General features: G+C 33.7%; 1 protein-coding gene across 1 annotated transcript in view; it reads left to right on the top strand.

Moving 5' to 3' along the window:
- Positions 1 to 19,893, top strand: part of LOC108758561 (cyclic nucleotide-gated cation channel alpha-3-like) — a 35,279-nt gene that overhangs the window by 11,608 nt on the left and 3,778 nt on the right. The window contains exon 2 of the mRNA XM_018503563.1: positions 11,943 to 12,154. Coding sequence (XP_018359065.1) covers positions 11,943 to 12,154 — 212 coding nt within the window. The remainder of the gene's footprint in view (positions 1 to 11,942; positions 12,155 to 19,893) is intronic.

Here is a 19,893-nt window from a genome sequence, read left to right on the forward strand (position 1 = left end):
ATTGCATAAAATGTATCTTACGATATATATAGTATGTTATGAAACGAAATCGATATTGAAATGTTCATTAAACTTTCTACATCTAGTAATATTCTGCCCAATATTTATTGCTATGTAGGACTTTGAATTTTTTTTAAGCGACAAAATAATTCTAAACGTTTATAAAATATCGTTTTTCTTTTATATTACTTTGTATTATTATTTTAATTTTGTATTTTTTATATTATATAATCTATTTTTTATATGCATTTGGATGATAAATTTATATTTTAAGACTTCCAAATATTTTGTACATTCAAATATTCTTAGGGATTTTTCACCAACTTCGGTTAACGCTAATTAATGGTTAACTCAATTATCACGATTACCAACGTGGGAACTAAACACAGTTTGTCTCAGAAAAGGAAGAGAGAGAAGTTCTGATATATTGAACTGTGGTTAGTATTTCTGCGAGTTAACTGTCGATTAACTTAATTAGAGGTTTAGTGAAAGAGGCTCTTTACAAAATGGGAAAGTCACTATTGGCACTGAAATAATATCGTATTTTGAGGCCTAGGAGAATAAAGTATTTAATTATAACAAATCTTACTCCAGGACAGGAAGCTTTAAGATTTTAAAAGTATCTCCTCTTTAAAGATTGACGAAAGATTTTCTAAATATTTTCGACACTTTCAAGAGTTTCAAGCATTCGAAACTTTTGATGCTTCTCGAGACTTTCAAGAATTTCTAGTTTCGAATAATATCCAAAGCAATTTAGATTTTTATACGATTGAATTGTTCAAAAGATTCAGAAAAAAGATTCAAATGTTTATCGTTATCTCTGAGGAAGACTAAATGAAAGTATTATAATAAATATTGGCCGAGATGATGACGTTCAATTTACTTTTTCGCGTGACATATATTTTATTGTAATAATTTGTATTGCGCTAATGTACAACAGTTGTTACTAAATAATTCCCCAAAGATGGCGAGACGCGATCTACATCTAACTTGTGCGGCATACTTTATTCCCCTGAGGTACGACACGGTGGCAAAGTTGGTGGTATCTAGTTAACCTGTTTCCGGATCTTGAGGTAGAGGAAAATAGGATGTTACGTCAAACTCGATTAATGTCCATAAAATTCAAGGGAAAGGTACGATGTGATGGAAACTAACGTTCGCCGTGCCGATCGAAGTTGACAGAATCGTTTTACGTTTAAGTTAACTTAAACGTAAATAAACTTATAATCGTGACAATTATGGGATTCGATTGTTCTTTTGTGTAAAAAATTTAAATATTTTATAATTAAACGATTATTTTTTTATTAATATTTTTTATTTCTAACGCAATTTATCTTCATAATTTATCTTTTTAATTTAATTTAATTTATTAATTAAAATTTATCATTTTAAATAAATAAAAAATTGTATTCGAACATAATATTTCCTTAAAACGATCGATTTGCGCGCATGTTCACGAGTACCTAGTTAAATAATTCTGTTGTAAAATACTATGCGATAATGAGTGTTGCCAACTTTACTCGGGATATAAACTTATAAGAATGACATGTTATAATAATCGTTTTTTTTTTTAGTAACTGTTACATTTAATCTTAATTAATAAGAAAAAATGAGTTTGTACTTCTTGCAATGATTATCTTACAATCGCGCCATGTCTTGGCGCCGAGACACTACCGTGTCTTCAGATGATGGTTATCTTACAATTGTGTTTTATATTTTTTTTTTCATGCGAGAAACGGAGAAAGAAATTGTTGTGTTATTTTTCTTCGAAATCTTACGGCTCCTGCAGACAGAACGCGGCAACGCTTGTCGTGCGGCGAAAGTTGACGCGATAGCCAATCAACGTCTCGTTTACTTGAAAGTAATAGATATATAATTTCCACCGCGCGACAAAAGTTGAACTCAATCCAATTTTTGCAACGTATTACATCATTTCCAGAAGCTTTGCAAGATGAGGCCGACTTAAGAACATAAAATTATTGGCTAGTGCGACTTTTCCGTCGCGCGGTAAGCGTTACCACGTTCTGTGTGCAGAAGCCATTAAGATGGAATCACACGATGCTCGATTTTTTGAATGCATACACTTGCCAGCAGAAAGGATGCGATAACCTTTTTTCGAAGGGTTTTGGAACTAGGTCTTGCTTGTAAACCGATTAAATGTAATTGGTAGATCCATCACAAGTAAGAACCAATCACGCGACGAGCAAGCCACATTGCGAAAAAAATTGTTGCAACCTTTCTACTGTCGAGTGTACAGTCTGAGGATGCTGTCACATGCGGTGTAACTTGCGTAAGCGTAACTTGCGCCGACCAATCATATCATTTCACTTGAACATCAGTTTCTGTCTAGTCACTTTATGCTTTTTACGCTATTTTCTTGTTACGTTGAAACATGATAGAACCACCATGCGTCGAATCTAATCAGAATCTTTCCTTTCCTCCCATTCCATGGAAAAGAAGAATTTCGATTGGTTGATTCTCTTATGCACTATATGTTATGTGTTATGCAAAAGCTTGTGTCTGGGTTCTTACGCACGTTACGCCGCATGTGACGGTGTCATTACATGAAACGCGGAAATGCGGAAACGCGAAAACGCAAAAGACGAAATTAACTAAACTTTACTAAATTTCGGCATTTCCGCGCATTCTGTTCCGCCTGTTTTGCTCTCCTAATATTACATGGAGCACAATTTTTGCGAAAAAGCGGAACGGTATAGTGACAAATATACTTTTGTACTCATTAAAAAAATTGTATTCACTTAATTCATTACAGTTTTTATCAATATGCTTATCTTTTCAGCTTATGTATTGAATACAAGCATTTTAATCAATAAATACCGTTAAAAATTAATAATTTCTTATTCCCCGTTTCGCTTTTCCGCTCAACTGCATGTAATACTGAGTTCAGATTCCCACTCGAGTGTCATCCAGGTATCACTTTGTTGTACATTAGACAAGGATGACGTGACATCTGGGGAGCACCTAGATGGAAATCTGAACTCAGTATTCACGCCTCTATATTAGGGTGATGTCCCATGCAGCGGATCGTGCGTAAGTGGATTCGTGTATCGCCAATCACAGAATCAGTCTCTTAGATCTGTTTGCAAATTTCGCAAGCATATCTAAGAGACTGATTCTGTGATTGGCGATACACGAATCCGCTTACGCACGATCCGCTGCATGGGACATCACCCCGCTGCATAGGAGATCAAAACATGAGCGGAACAGAATACGCGAAAACGCAGAAATCTAGTAAAGTTTAGTTAATTTTGTCTTCCATGTTTCCGCGTTTCTGCGCTTCATGTAATGGCACCCTAACTTTTGAAAAATAACTATGAAATTAGTTTCTTTTGATTGGTGTATGGTAGGTGGAATCAGATTGGTGCATACATGGAAATAAGCTATGAAGTAATCCATAATAAATATAAAAATCATGTATATGCAGCATGCAGCGTTCAATGCATAAAAGAATTCTAGCGTATATCAGAGCAGGAATGACTGTATGAATGTTATTATTCGAGAAATCGAGCACCCATTTTTAATCTATAACATTCAATCTGAACGTGGCATAACTGTAAAAAACATTCAACACTGTTTCCATTTATTATTTCCCGTCGTCTCTTTTGAAGATCAATAGTTCCACCATGAACAAACAATTTCACAGATGAAATTACATAGCCGAAGCGGACACAGTGACAAAAACCGTATTATTTTACCATCACGTACAGAGGTGTGTTCAGATTTCCATCGAGGTGCTCCCCAGGTATTATGTCATCCTTGTCTAATGTACGATAAACGACAAGGATGGAGTGATACCTGGATGACACTGGAGTGGGAATCTAAACTCAGTATAGATCAGCCTTTTTTTCGCGGCATCTATAGTACGAAAATTTGACGCAGTATTTTAAAGAGGAGAGAGCGCAAGGGTAGCTAGTAATCGATAAAAGTCTCGCGAGAGTCGAACAGATGATATCGTCAGAGATAACTCGACGATACCATCGACGTAAAAAGAGTTCGAAGTGCATAAATCTGGACGTCCATAATTAATGTTCTTTTTTTAGCGCATTTCTATACATTTAAAAACAACTGTAAATTTACTGTATTTAAACTTTAAACATATTTTATGAATTGTAGACCTCGTGCATCCTTGATTTGCTTTAAATTGCTTAGGTATATATAATTAAATTGCATATATATAGAAATACAGCGTATATATAGAAATCTGTTTATAATAAAGGGTATTATCACGTATATTACAACCGTCCTCCGTGTAAGTTATTTTCATCGCACATTCTAATAAATTGTTTGTTATTTGCATTCAAACAGAATTTCTCTTTTTGCATGGAAAGGTTGAATTTGCGTGTACTTTAAGTGTTCTAATTGCTCATTAAATATTCTTCCGGAAATTCTAAAGTCATCTGTGATTGATCTTTGTATAATAGCGAGGAAATTGAGTTAAGTTCTATGAAAAGGAGTTTGGAGAGAGAGAGAGAGAGAGAGAGAGAGAACTCGAAAATGTCAGTTTTTCTCGAAGTTTCTGTAGGAACAGGAAAGCTTTTCGATGGAACTGGGTTTTAACAAGGAGTTCGCAGTCGAGTGAATCAATTGACTCTCCGACATTACCAGCGTTTCCGGCTCGCTCAATTTATGACCGTGACTCTACTGCAAAATGAACCTTTACCATTTTTCGCACTGTGTTAAAAAAAAAGAAAAAAGCACCAAGACGAACAATAGAGGATCGACAACACCTCCTTTCTTCTGACGTCTTTGGGTGCGTTCCGAGTTACGCATGAAGCGCACGATGCATCATTTGTCCTTATTGTTCATCAAATAATAAAGAAAGATAAACCGATACTTCATGCGTAACTCGGAACACACACTTTTTTTTGTGCGCAGACGAGAAAGTCTCGGGCAGCTGATAGTCGGTGCCGCCTACATCCCTCTAGAAATCCAGTTATATAAATGCGCATATGTGATTTAGACTGGGACAACGTATTATACAGTTTCGATGGACGGGCGAATGAGACACCGTCATCCGCGAACACAAAATTACAAAACACATTTCGCGTTACATTTAGGGATAATTGCGAGTACGACGCTCGACGTCCGTTTCCTGATAAAAGTATGCTTAGTGCGATGACCGTAATATTATAATTAAATGAACTACATGTACACGATGGAACGATAATCTTGTATAGATTTATATATGCGATATATACGTACATTATTTACAATGGCCGTGAAACATAATATTGAAAATTTCTGGCAAATAGATTATACTTATGGCGATATTGAAAAGGCTTTCGAGATTTTTTACACGAAACAGTCAATAAAAGATAAACATATAAAGGATGTTAAGAAACTTATTATTATTCTAATATAATACCTACAGTAATTGTATAAAAATATATGCTTAAAAAATTTAAAGAAAAGAAAGGCAACAAAATTATTTAAAAAAAGAAAGAAAGAAGTTTATGGTTATTTACGATTTACAAGCTCCAGAAATTTTTATTTGATAGATTTTTGTGACAGGTAACTCTTTTTAGAAAGAAACATTTTTTCTTTGCAAAAATATATGGAATCGTAAAGTCTTAGATCAGAATTAAATTTGCGCGTCATATGAGACAGCCTGTATATCGAAACATAACAAACATAACAAACTATTAGATCTAAGGGTTGAAAGGAAATAACATGGTTTATACCGCGAGCATTGTTAACGGAATTTACACAGTATGGTGTCTTATAGAGGTAACTATCATGATATAGGTGACACGAGGAAGTATTATATTCGAAAGGGTTGTGTTTTAGAGTACAAAGGTATTATTATTATCATCAAACAGGCACCGTTAAGCTCCGCACTTGGAACAAGAGCGGAGAACAATGGCATCCCTCTGTATCCAATTCGAGATGCCGGTCCATATTAGCGCACGCTGACTAACTATTGTATCAACCACCACGTTTGTACAGTCACAGAGACGTGTTTCTGTCAGCGTTCTCCTTTCCTCAACGTCGTTTCGCATTTTCAAGACAAATAGTATCGTGAATATTGATTGTGATGCCATCCGCGAGAGTTGTATGATTATGTTATGCTTTGCATGCGTTATATTATATTATATATGTAATATTATATGCATATATACATTTTAATGAACGGTTATTGGATCACCGAACCGATGTTTACTGTCACGTTACGACGCTAGTTACCATCGTTCTGCGGTCGTAACTTTGGTTTCGAAACTACCCGCAACGCGATAACGTAAACACCACGAGTACGAAATATTTCGTTGCCGATAAAAATGACGATATGGCGGCCACTGGTCTCATTTAACTTTTATTTGCCCTTTGAATATTATTTGGCGATAGCTGTTTCTGTGCAGTGTCCGAAAGAAACGGAGCGAGAACGAACGAGCTATTTAGCAGTTTTATTTAACGTACTTGACACCTCGGATGTATCTGAATTTGAAATAAAATGAAATATATTCATGCGCGCTCCAGTAAAACTCTAGTGAATATGTAGATCGGAATGGTTGCAGCCATTACAGAATCACTGACGGCTGCAACAGTGCTGTATAGGTATATACATATATATGTATATATTTTTGTGCAAACTTTTATCCATATAAGTATATTATCCATGTATGTATATGTATGTACATACATATCAGTCCTATATATAGGGTGTTCCGTAAAAACTGTAACAACGTAAGGAGAGAGTCCTAAGATTATTTTGAGACGAAAATTCTAATTAAAATGTCGAGGTTATAGTAATGTTTTGATATCATAAATATCAGTAATTAGAAATATTAATAATTTTATTTTTGCATAATTATCTTAATATTTCGTAATCTTTATATTATCAATATTAATATGAGACGACAATTAGCTTTTGATTTTAACACTTTATGTTGTAAATTTTACGTTGCAAATTTTAGGCTTATGATTCAAAAATTATCTTCGATAATTTGGTATTAAAATTTTCGTCTTAAAAATGAACATAGGAATATATGTTTTAAATTATTACGCTCTTTACGGGACACCCTGTTTATGTATTATACATACGTAAACTACATATTTATTGTGTTCATTTGTCGGATTCATATGTATGAATATTATATAAATACTAAGGGTATTCATCCGCATAACGTTTTTCTTTCGACACATTAAACACTTCTCACGCTCGTAACTCTTTTGAATATATAAACGGATAATTTATGTTTTACCTAACGCCTCTGCTCGCGGTGTTTGTAAGAAAAACCTTTTCACATATTAGCAAATTAAAGGGGAAAAAAATCATTGTATTTAGGCACCTTCGCAGATAGCAATGCGAAGGAGAAAGTATAACTACATTAAATATCCATAAAAACAATTTTTATTATGTAAACACAAAATGTTACTTGTCATATTCTGATAAATATTCTACCGAGTTGCAGCAAACAAGACATTTTCTGAAAGAGACGTAGTGTATTTTCTATCTTGACCAGTTAAGCAGCTAAAGCTTTGGACTGAGAATACTAAGACCTGTAACGAAACAAAAAGATTTAACCGCTAGAAGAATCCTAAAACGAAATGCAGGTTCTAAGTAACCGCAATGGTATTGGGAGATAAATCGATTTCATGAGCTATATGTATATAAAGTCGCGATTATGTATGTGCTGGAAAATTTATGAGTGCCGGTAAATGTATCTAGTGAAAACCATTTATTGATATCTCTTAAAACATACATTATTAGAATATGAAATACGAAAATTTTAAAAATATAAAATATAAATTATAAAAGTATTAAAATGTTTTAAATAAACAGTATATATGTGTTTTTATATAGAAATATAGAAATTCTCGTGGGAATCGAAATTGAGGAAAATTGCGAATTTTCTGGTTAACAACAAGAAAACATCGTTTATTAAAGATTAAACAATATAACATCTCGTTAATTAAAATTTATAATTTCCGACGTCGAAATCACGATTGCGTTTTACATTACCTCTAGCTTTAGATGTAAACAACTTTCGCATCCTTTGTCATGCAATTACGCATTTTCTCTCGTTCACATGGAACAGTAGAATATATAGACATACAACTCGTAACGTTAATTATAATCAAAGGATTATCTAACAAAGCTGAAAATCCTTTCTTACACTCAAAAAAGTGATCTTGCAGTTATAGCGAAAATTATCTAAGTACGAAAAATAGCTAAAATAGATAAATTTTTAGCAAGTATCGCGATATTAGATATGTATTGTATCCAATCATATAGATGACAGAGATAGAATTTAGATTTGTGCTATAAATTCTATACATATGATACATAATTTTCTATCAGATACAATAAACAGCTATAACTCTGAAGCAACAAAATATTTTTTTGTGTGTAATGAAAATATTAAGATGAGCTTTGGAATTATCCAAAAAAACTAAAAAAATCATTTTATAAATTAATCTTTAACAGAAAATTCAATGACAAGACTTTATTTTATTTTATGTATCAATACACTTTTTTTATTCGCACATAGACATTACTTTGACAAAATTTTAATTTGAGATTTCTTAGCAAAATATCTAATATCAAGAAATAAAAAATTATGAAAAATGTAGAAATGGTAGTATCGTGGTATGCTTGTGACTTTTGTTAAGCAAAAATTGTCTTCAATTAGTCAGAGAATGCGCTTGTAAGTTTGGATTTATCGTAGAAGCATCCTGTTTATTTTGTTTTGCTTTCTGTTTTCCTGCTACTATTCTCTGTCAGAGGTAATTAAAAGTATCCGGTACAGTAAGTAGATTACGTAATGTATCCACAATTCTGTTTTCCACTCTCTAGATCGGGCAACTACCACGTAACTTTTACGACTTCCGATCGGAAGTTTCTGATCGTGATTAGCCATGATTCCTGTATCGATTTTCGATGGTTACGAGATGAAAAACAGCCGAAAGTCGCAACGTTTAGCTTTTTGGCAGTCTCTCATTCTGATCACATACTATGTATGTTTCGTTTTACTTTCCAAATCCTAAGGGATCATTGATCGTTGAGGCTTTTTATGTATGCAAGATCAGTCACAGGGTGAAAAACGAGAACATTTTTATGCCATACCGATCAATGATTTGAACTCGAATCCTGAGCAAACGAACACGAACAAATATAAGCACTCGCGACGTAGATGCCGTTTGTACTTACTGAAGCAGCTTGTTTGTACGTATTTGTTCGTGCTTGTTTGCTTGGTCTGGATACGGCTTGATGAGCTCCTGGACACGTGATCGGTTCTCCAACGGCAAAATAGGATATTGATTTAAGCGCGACATATACGAAATACGAAATACGAAATATTTCAAACACAAATATAGGAAAAAACAAATAAGAGCTAAGTTTTTGAGAGTTTTTTGCGCGATTGTTAGTGCGAAAATAAACTTGGTAAATTCAGCTACCCATCTTTTCACGGTGGCAAATGATGGGACAAAGTCCCCGTAAACAGCGTCCAACTCAGCTTTAATTTGCGTAGACGTATTGCCTTTGAAATGCAAGAATTTAATTATAGCACAATATTCAATTTTTTCCATTTTTACAAAATGACGACACAAATGATTGTCAAACAAGAACTGAACGTCCAAAGTGGCCACAATTGTCACAGATATCTTTCGTATAAGTATCACGGTTATAATACCAGAATGGCTTTGACGAGTAACGCCATCTTCATGAGGCTCAAAACTTTTCAGACGACCCTCGTATATTCTCACTTCTTCATGGCAAGACGGCAGAGTGTGGCAACTCAATCTTTTTATTCAATTGGTAATGGTTGGCAATTCCAGTGACAACGAATAACAGATAAAAATCTGTGTAGATATAAAAATATAGTAAAGCGTTTTACATATTTCGAAACAGAGCTTTGCAGTATTATTAACGATACGTAGCTTCCTAATCTAGCTACTTTTTATTACAAAATGACGTCAAAAAATTCCCGAAAATTTTAAATGGTAAAATGCTTTCTGGTTTTATGATCAAATATCGTATGTTATTGAATGCTGGCGTTTGTGATATTTATGGCCTTTTGTATTTAGCCAATGATATTGGGTATCTATGGGCGATTCTGGTAAAAAAAGCTCCTAGACACATGATCGGTTCTTTAACACAAAATACGATATTGCGCGACATGTACGCGCGAAATACGAAATATTTCAAACAAAAATACAGGAAAAAACAAAAAACAAATATAGGAAAGCGTTTTACGTATATCGAAACAGAGCTTTGCAGTATTAAAGGTAATAATAATGAAAATTCCCGTAACAAATAATAAAAATAAATAAATTCGCCATATTCTTTCTACGTCACAAAAATTTCATGTCTCACAATTGCTGGTTATTTCCTTATTCGACTACGCCGACGTAGCATACATTCCTACTCTTAATCAGCAATTGCTTAATCGTATTTAGCATATCAAAAATTCCTGTCTTTGTTTTGCATATTGTATTCGTAAATTTGATCATGTTACTCCTCTATATGTAAGCTCCGGATGGCTTAAAATCTGGCAACGCTTTGTCCTTCATTTATGTTATCTTACTTTCTGTCTCCTCAGATCCGGTACTCCTCCTTATCTGCGTAATCTCCTGCATTTTAATTCCGAACTTTACTCCTCCTTTAACTCCCCTGACACCCGCTTTCACGATCTCCTATCATTCTCTCTCATCGCTCTGTCAAATTCTGTGCAGCTTTTTCTGTACTTTGGTTAAATTCTTCAACATGCTCCCACCTTTCGTTAAAGACTCTCCTTCTCAGACTTCTTTTCATTCTTCTGCCGCGGATTTCATTGCATCTCTTGCGACTTTATAACGATGATGCAAACGCAAATATAATGCAAATGTTTGTAATGTAAGGTAAATGTAATGCAAATGTTCTAGTTATTGTTAATAATTTTTGAATAGGTTTATTTTTGGTTACTTATTTTTGATTTTTGTTTATTTTTGCGTGTATATTTTCTTTTATATCTAACATAATATATTGTTTAATCGTTTTATTGGCCGACTTGTAACAGCAATTTTACTGATGTCTTGCCATTTGTTATGTATAAATTTTATACATTGCAATAAAGCAGAGCTGGGATTTAGTTGCACATTTCGGCTCGATTTCGTTGGCGACGCCCCTCTTGCCGCGCATTGCCTCTCTCTCTCTCTCTAACAATGAATCGGAGATGCTTGTAATAATATTAACATATTATTATTAATATATGTGTATAATATATTAATAATAAAAATACTATATTATATTATTACTATCATTATTAATAATAACAATATTTTCAATTATTAATTTAAAATTATTCTAAAAAGAAAGTTTTAATTCATTATTTAAGTTGAGGGAGATTCATCAGTTCCATTCGTATAATACAGTTAATAATAGGAATTATTAACGCTGCTGAGATGAAGCGGTACGCGCGTTGTTTACAAGCATTCGACGATTCGTTGTTAGACAATGCGCGGCAAAAGGGGAACAGTGGGCGTCGCCAACGAAATCGAGCCGAAATATGCAACTAAATCCCAGCTCTGCAATAAAGCATATGAATGAATGAATGAATGAATGAATGTCACGCTATCAGCGGTTTGCGTGAACCAAAATTCGAAAGTTTGTATCTTTCAATAAATCTTCTAATAAACTGTTTAAATACAATTTTATTTTATATTATATTATTTGATATTAAATTAAAACCTTCAATTAAATTTACACAATGTACGAATTGAAATAATTTATTCAAATAATGAAAAAGAAATTAAATCGACTGTCTATCCGCAATCACCATCAATTTATATAAGTAACGATATTTTTATTAAAATTTAGGTGATGTACGGATAGATATTTCTTTTAAAATTTACCCTGAAAACATTGTATTGTATCACAACTATATTTTCAGGGTAAATTTTAAAAGAAATATTTACGTATGAAATTTATTATGAAATTGCAGGTAGATCGGGTGGAAAAGGAGGAAGGGCAGGTGGAGGGTGGTCAGGTGCAGTCTTCCGGTGGTGCTTCTGGTTCGAGGATAGGTCCCGGACCTGATTCCGGCAGTAGCGCTCCCTCTTCGGTTCCCCAATCGCTGGTTACCTCGAGGGACGACGAGGACGACGAGGACGAGGAGAACAGTGATAAGCGATCTAATAGCCACGGAGAATTGAGGTTAGTTATTTTTTATGCATCCTTGCACTTTGATCATAATCCTGATTTTAGCCCTTAGCATTTCGATACACAAATCGAAAGATGGTTTCGCGCCATAGACTGATTTTTCGATTCGTTTTTATGATTCTTGCGTAATTCAGCTTGAGATCAAAATTTATATATGAAATAAATACTACTTCGTCCAATAACAAATTTTTATCTTCTTTTGTATGTAAAGCTACACAGAAATTAAAACAAATTACATAATTGATAAATGCATAAGGTACACGTTGCACGAAGAATATCAGTTATTAATCACTGCATTTATAAAAAAAAAGTAATTGAAAGAAACACGGAAATTTGTCTATACATATGCGCATTTATTCGGAGATAGCTACTTTAAGCTGTTTCTCATTTGCGCAGGAGATAATTACTCTATATTTCCAATCTCTTTGTGCAATTGATTAATTGCATACTAATTTAAGCGTGTCAATCAACTGCACTGATTTAGGTGTCCAATCAAGGAGATCCAATTAATTTCGATAATTTTGATGCGTGATCGCGTATAGAGAGAGATTTTGGAAATAGAGACGAACCGCTGCTACTGCTGCTTTTTACGTGAACTGTGAGGAGAGAAATGGGAAAGAGAAAAATTTTACAGGTGCATCTCTGCGAAGGAGATAGGTTCATAGAAAATTAGATAACGCTGAACCTGATATACAAGATTCTCTTTTACCCATTTTCCTCGACATTTTCCTCTCTTTATTCACGAAAGAGCCGTTCCAATTAACAGCAGCATACTATAATCTCGGAACTCGGGTTTATCTCTTGGTACGCGTGTCGCCTTGGTTCAAATTTAAAATAATTCACACGATATCGAAAATGCAGAAAAACTCGCTAAATTTTGTTGTATATTTAATTTCTTTACTATTATTATGCGAGCGTTCCTCGAATTTTATCATGATTGTGACGATAGTCAATTGTAGCTGTGGTGCATTTTCTGCGATGTTTGTGCCTTGTGCAAAAAAAAACTATAATATTTTGAAAATGTTATTTAATACTGGGTTTACGTTTGATCCCGCTCATGACGAGAGTGTTCTAAGTACCGTTAATGATTTTACTTTCAACGCGCATTGATATTTAACAATACCTGAATACGGCAATCTGCGGTGTAACATACGATATTTAGAATATTTTAGGATGTAATGGATAAATTGTGCCGTTACAGCTTAAAAAGCAATACAAATTTTCTTTTGCCATGTTACGTCCAGCGGACTCCCATGAATTTTTTCTTTCGTGGAGATCTGGAGTTCATCTGAATATAAAGACAGTTATGAGTGATGAATAAATTGAACCGTTATAGATTAAAAAGCAATAAAAATTTTCTTTTCCTATGACAATCTAAAGCAAAGACTCCACTATCTCCTCGTAAATGTCAGCCCAAGATAAATTAAAAATCGGTGCCATGTTTTTGCTGAAGAAGGCTAGAAAACTAACCGAAACATGTACAAATTTCATTTTATCTATGTTAGATAAAGCTGTTTTAAGAGCATTACGTACCGATCACTGTGCCAATATCCGTTTGTTCTTTATTTATTTTTATTATTTGCAGTATTATTGACGATACGTAGATTCCTGATCTAGCTATATATTTGTATTACAAAACGATGCTGAAACATTCCTGAAAATTTTAAATGGTAAAATGTTTTCTAGCTATGATCAAATATCGTATGTTATTCAATGCTGATGACGTCTGTAATATTTTTTCGTTTTTTGTATTATTTAGCCAATGTTACTCGATATCTGTAGACGATTTTATGGTAAAAAAGCTCCTGGACACATGATCGGTTCAACGCAAAATACAAAATGCGAAATATTTCAAACAAAAATATAGGAAAGCGTTTTACGTATATCGAAACAGAGTTTTGCAGTATTAAAGGCAAAGCAGGTTTTATGAGCATTTGGCAAGCGTGTCGTATTTGTGTAAATTCCTTATTTCTTGATATGTTAACCCTTACCATACCATCTACAATTTAGTGCCTCATCCATACCATCAAGGATCACTTCAAATCTTCGTTTTTTCGCCTCTTCAAAATAATAAAAAAAATCTCTAAAAATTCACCAACATACTTTCAACTTTCTAGAATAAATATTGACTCTTTAGTTTGGAACATAATAAAATGTAGTATAATTTATAATTACCGAAAGACTCAAAGAAACTTGCACGAACAGGAATCGCTCGGTCACTAGTTACCCGTATTAGTACGGTAAGGGTTAAGAATGTAATTCATTGTCGATGTTATCTCTGTTCTGCTGGAAAATATCACGAGCTGGACTTATTTCCAGTTTTTAAAGACGTCTCGGCTCACATATACGCTTCTTCCAACAGTTCCAACGAACTTTCCACGATTATGGCGGAGTATATACGGGTGATCACGTAATCTAACGAGTACTTGAGTTTTGATTAAAAATCACCGCTGGCATGCACTTCACGTTCTCTCGGACGGAAAATGCGCGAACGGCATTCGTAGCGAGATGGTTACATAGTTTGCTTGAGATGCACGAATGCATTCGATTTACGGTTTCCAAGCTTCAATTAAAAATTAAATAACTTCGGTTTACAATATCTCGTACAAAAATTAGAAATGTCACAGTGTAATGCGAATTTAACAAATCCAATATCTTTCTAGAACATCATAGAGTTGCATAAGCGACTCCAAAAGTCATTATTCTGTATATTACATTATAATATTTTAAATACGTTAATAAGGCAATATAAAATATATGATTCATCATTTAAAAGAAGATGAGAAAGAGAATTCAAGTTAAAAATTTCTAAGTTATAAGATCTATCATTATCGCGTGATATTTGCCTCAATCTCATTATGTAAGCTTTCTCTCATTGAAAGCAGACTTTCTCATTGAAATACGTCTTTATCCAAGGAAAAAATTCAACCTCGCGATAAAGACTGCTTCATTCGATATCTCCGCGAGACGCGATATTACAATGCCCGCCGCGATCGCGCGACAAAAAGATGATACTGCCTCGAGACATAATTCTTGCAAGTCGAAAGAAAATCTCTCATGTTTTGCATCCAAGCGAAAATGAGTCGTGTCTCCATCTCCGTCGAACGCAAGAGCTGTAATTGGCCCGAGAGTAATAATCCACGTTGGGGAGACCACCGGATTGGCGTTATTAAAGCCGCATTAACGTCATTACAGTAAACCTGGTCAGCGCATCGATATACAAAAAATGTTATCTTGTGGTATTCTCCAGCATCGTCGTACATCTCAGTTTCGCTCTTTAGTCTTTTGTCGATTAATTATGAAATTTCAGAACCGGTACGTATTGCAATGCGGAAAGCTAAAGTTGAATTTGATCGAATTTAATTTACTCTTCTTTTAATACTTTTATTCAGGATTTTGTAAAAATATCCTAAAGTCTTCAAAATGAAAAAATGTGGAAATATAGAAATTATACTATTATATAATATTAATTCATTCCGTACAGCTGTAACAATTTAGATAATAAAATATGGCATAGCATTTTCATATGGTTGTTGCAGTCATATAAAAATGCTATGCCATATTTTATTATCTAAATTGTTACAGCAATCTTTTCTCTTTCAGTGTGATAATTAATTTAAGGTCTCCTCAAGTAATAACGCAATCTGCAGTGTTTCTTTTACAAGAATTTAACGAGAAGAGAGAGAGAAGAATTGATCCATATTTAATTTTAATTTTCTTAAGCTAAAATGGAGATAAACGAAAAGATTTATCCAGTTTTCATCCCGCTAATTACATGTAAAAAAACTATGCAAAAAAATACGTTCGCACGTCTCCCGCTTCGTACTCGTCATTGTTTCCTACGTTCCTTCTATTTCTTCCGTAATGATTATTGTCGTTGAATATCTTGAAAAAGCTTCGACGCGATCAACCAAGTGTATAAGAAGGAGATTAAGCCTTGCCTCGGTCTTTTCGAACTTCGAGAGCGAACTTTAATGGGAGCCAGAGCAATTTAGAGCTTAAGCATTTCACAAGAAGCGATAATTTCACGATAAATTGAGAGGTTTTAAGTTTGCGATAAGTCTTAAACTTTTGTTTTATCCTGCTTTGATACATTTCTATATTTTTCATTTAACCATTGTATAATCCTCAATGCGGAAATGACTCATTAAAACGATATCCATAAAATTTATGCGGAAAATATGAAAAAAAAAGAAGAAAGTTTCTCTTTGGAATAAAGTATAAAATAAAAAAAAGTATAAAATTAAAAAGTAAATTGAATTAAATTAATAAACATATTTTAATAAGAACAAAAAATAATACAACATAAAAAATTAGTATTATGACTTTTTGCGATTGAAAATACGCTATAGCTTTTTATGAAATATACAACCGTTATTTCAGCCATGCATTTCGTGCAATTTCTTTTTAATTTATATTACTACAAAACAAAAAAAATCGCATATAAATATTGTGGTACGTACATTCAGATTTTCCATCATATTATGGATAATGCAAATGAATGTATAACTCGTTTATAAAACAGACCATCTAATATGCACGACTGCAAAGGTTTAAAGTTTCCATCTGCATTAACAAAATCCGCATGACAAAATCGTTTATATTGATGGCCAAAATTTAATATCTAATAATTTTTATAATACAATGTGTAAAACATTTCTATTTTCTGTAACGCTTTGCTTTTCTATAACGTTCCGATTCTTTTCATGCGTGCTATGAGAGGGGCTTTCGAAAGAGAAAAACTTTTAAAGAAACTAATTTTTGAGAAATTAAAAGAATATATATTCCATATATTTTCGGCCACTGCATCGCGTAATCCTATTAACTTGTGAATGTTTTCCCCGCATATATTCAGATAATCGTATTACGTGCCACTTGCACGTGCCGATCACGTATTAAAAAGAAGTCATTATTTGTAACAAATATTTGATTGGAGCAAAGTATATGTACGCTGTATATACGGTAAATATTTCACATGGGTTTATTAGTGTATTCGTTAAGCGTATAGTTACAAAAGAGAGAAGCTGTGTTTAAACATTGAAGTAAAACACGAGAGCGTGGGTTTCAAATTCATTATCACTCGATTAAAATTCTATTTATTGGATCGCGAAATGTTTCGACTAATATTTACCACACCGCATTGAAAACGCATTTTCGATGAAAGTGACATGCATATTATTGAAACGCGTTGCGACGCGAAAATCGAATAATCAGAGCGCGCTGCTATTAGCTCAAATTATAAATTAGATTTCAGTTACCGCAATTTGTATCATAAAGAATATTTTGTCTATTAATAGTTTCTATGATGTTACTGCACAAACGTAACTTACAACGCAATTACAGAGAGATGACAGATAATTAATTAACCGTTTCGTTTGATGCATTTAAAAGGGTGGGATTTCATTTTGCTAATATCACTGTATCGATAGGTATCTGGAAGCTGCCTATGCGTCTATGCTATTTTAATAATATTTCACATCTCGCCATTTCGATGTAGCAAATATAGAGTAGAATAATGCAGAAAGATTTGTTAAATATTAAACATTTCAATCAAATGTTGCGCATAAAAAATCAGATTTTCACTATTTAATACACGATATTTACAGCTACTCCATAGGATTTCAATAAAGAAACGTGAAACAGAATATTAATCCCGAATATCTGCAAATCTTTTACACATGACGATTTTAACGGAAGCCTTTGACGCGTATTAGGGAGTTTTTGCAATAACGTGAATTCAGATACGGTGAACGCTAAAGCCATGTTATCCTTTTCTTAATTAGTTGTTGAGAAGAAGATAACCTGACCTTAACGTTCACCGTATCTGGATAAACGGTATTGCAAAAACTCCCTATTATTATCTAAAAATAACCTTAAAACGTTTGTAAGAATCGTATCATTTAAATAAAAAACTTTGCTTTTTATTAAATGAAATAGCTAAAGTCTATGTCGTGGAATCTAAAAGGTTAACTGTCTTTGTATTCAGATCAACTCCAGTTTTCCACGAAAAAAAAAGAATCGTGGGAGTCTGCTGACGTAATACTATGAAAATTCCGTTTTTACGAAAATAAGGATTTTCGCGGAACGCGTGATGAATTATTTGCGTTACTGGTTGATGGTGATAAATACTCAATGATGCTCTTACGCGGCTCTCGAAACTCTTGGAAGCCGTATATCTGCCGCCCTAATTTCTCGATTTTCAGCAATTGTAATTGAATAACCGCGACTCTGGTGAGACGTTTTCAATTTTCTGTCGAGTTATTCGATAATATCTCGATTATATCTCGTATTATAGAAATTTGTGATATCTCGGTTCCCAGCAATTAATTGATTACAACTCAAATAAGACATTTTCAATTTTCTCTTGGATTATTCGCTGCTTTTTCCAACAAATTCCACGTTTCAGTTTATAATACGACGTGTATAATATTTAAAACGGCAAATATCAGGGCATAAATAAATAATGAAATGATATTCATTAACACCGTTACGGCGACGTTGTTGTAGAAGTACGTTACAGACGTGCGGTGGAAGCAAACGAGCGAAAATTCAGCATGTCTCGCTTTTCTCGCTTTCCGCGTCACATCGCAGGTACCTTCATTTCGCGACTTCTCCAGAAAGTAGCGAGAAGCAAACACTCGACAATTAAGATGAGAACTTCGTGTGAGATGAGATAGCTGCCCTGATGTTTTTTTAATACATTATATGCGGATAAACAGAGACTATATTTTTCGTCTAGAAACTCGATACCCTCCTTTTTCGGGAGGACATAAATAAATGGAAGTTCAAGTCTTTCAAGTTAAATCTTGAAACTAGATAACATCCGTTAAATTTGTGAGCTTTTAACCCATTGAAGCGCAGATGCTGTAAAGATGATTGTTAATGTTACTTAAGGTATTTCTCCAAAAAGATATGAGAGAAAAATGTTCCGTTTTTTTATATAGACTGATTTGTTTCGCATACAAAATGATCTGAAGAGAATGTTCTGTATGAATAAAATCTGTTTAATATTTTATCATACTCTATCATAATGAAGAAGTAAATGAAGAGTCATTTTAACTTTTCATTGCCTCAAGAATTACGAGGTCGAGAAAACTGAATTTTTTTTTTTCAGAAACCGTCAATCTCGAATGATCGAATAAAGCACGAGATTATCGTATCTCGTTAATTCGATTATATTTTTTCCAGCATCGCTCTAGGAATGACGAACATTGCGGTCGAACGCGATCGTGCATGTAAAACTCACGTTAGTTTTAGATTTAATGAGTACTATAGCGAAAAGCGAATTCAACTTCACCCGTTTCTACATTAATTTGAACGGACAAAGAATCTTGCGTGCTTGATCGCGATACAGTAAGCACTCTCCCACAAAAGAGCAATTTGGCTGAGAACGTAAGCTGAAAATCGACCTATATATCTACAAGCGATTTTAACCGATGTTATACATGTAGTGCACCTTATCTAATAGAAAGTTTTTGGCTTGAATACTCCTGTATGTGCTGTCGAAACTTTAATCACATGTTTCGTGGAAAGGTCCTTTGCTACTGACTAACGTCACAGATCAAAGCATTTGTCACAATTTATAACACAAATTATGACAATGGAATACTCGAAATCAAGTATGACTTTCCGATGATAACCTTTCCTTTGTTCATGCGAATTCCTCGTGTACCTCTTTCAAATCCATCATTTGATCGCGGTCGTTTCTACTGTGGGTAAAGCACGTTTTACGA

This window comes from Trachymyrmex cornetzi, unplaced genomic scaffold, assembly GCF_001594075.2.
Source record: "Trachymyrmex cornetzi isolate Tcor2-1 unplaced genomic scaffold, Tcor1.1 scaffold16, whole genome shotgun sequence".
Taxonomy (NCBI): Eukaryota; Metazoa; Arthropoda; class Insecta; order Hymenoptera; family Formicidae; genus Trachymyrmex; species Trachymyrmex cornetzi.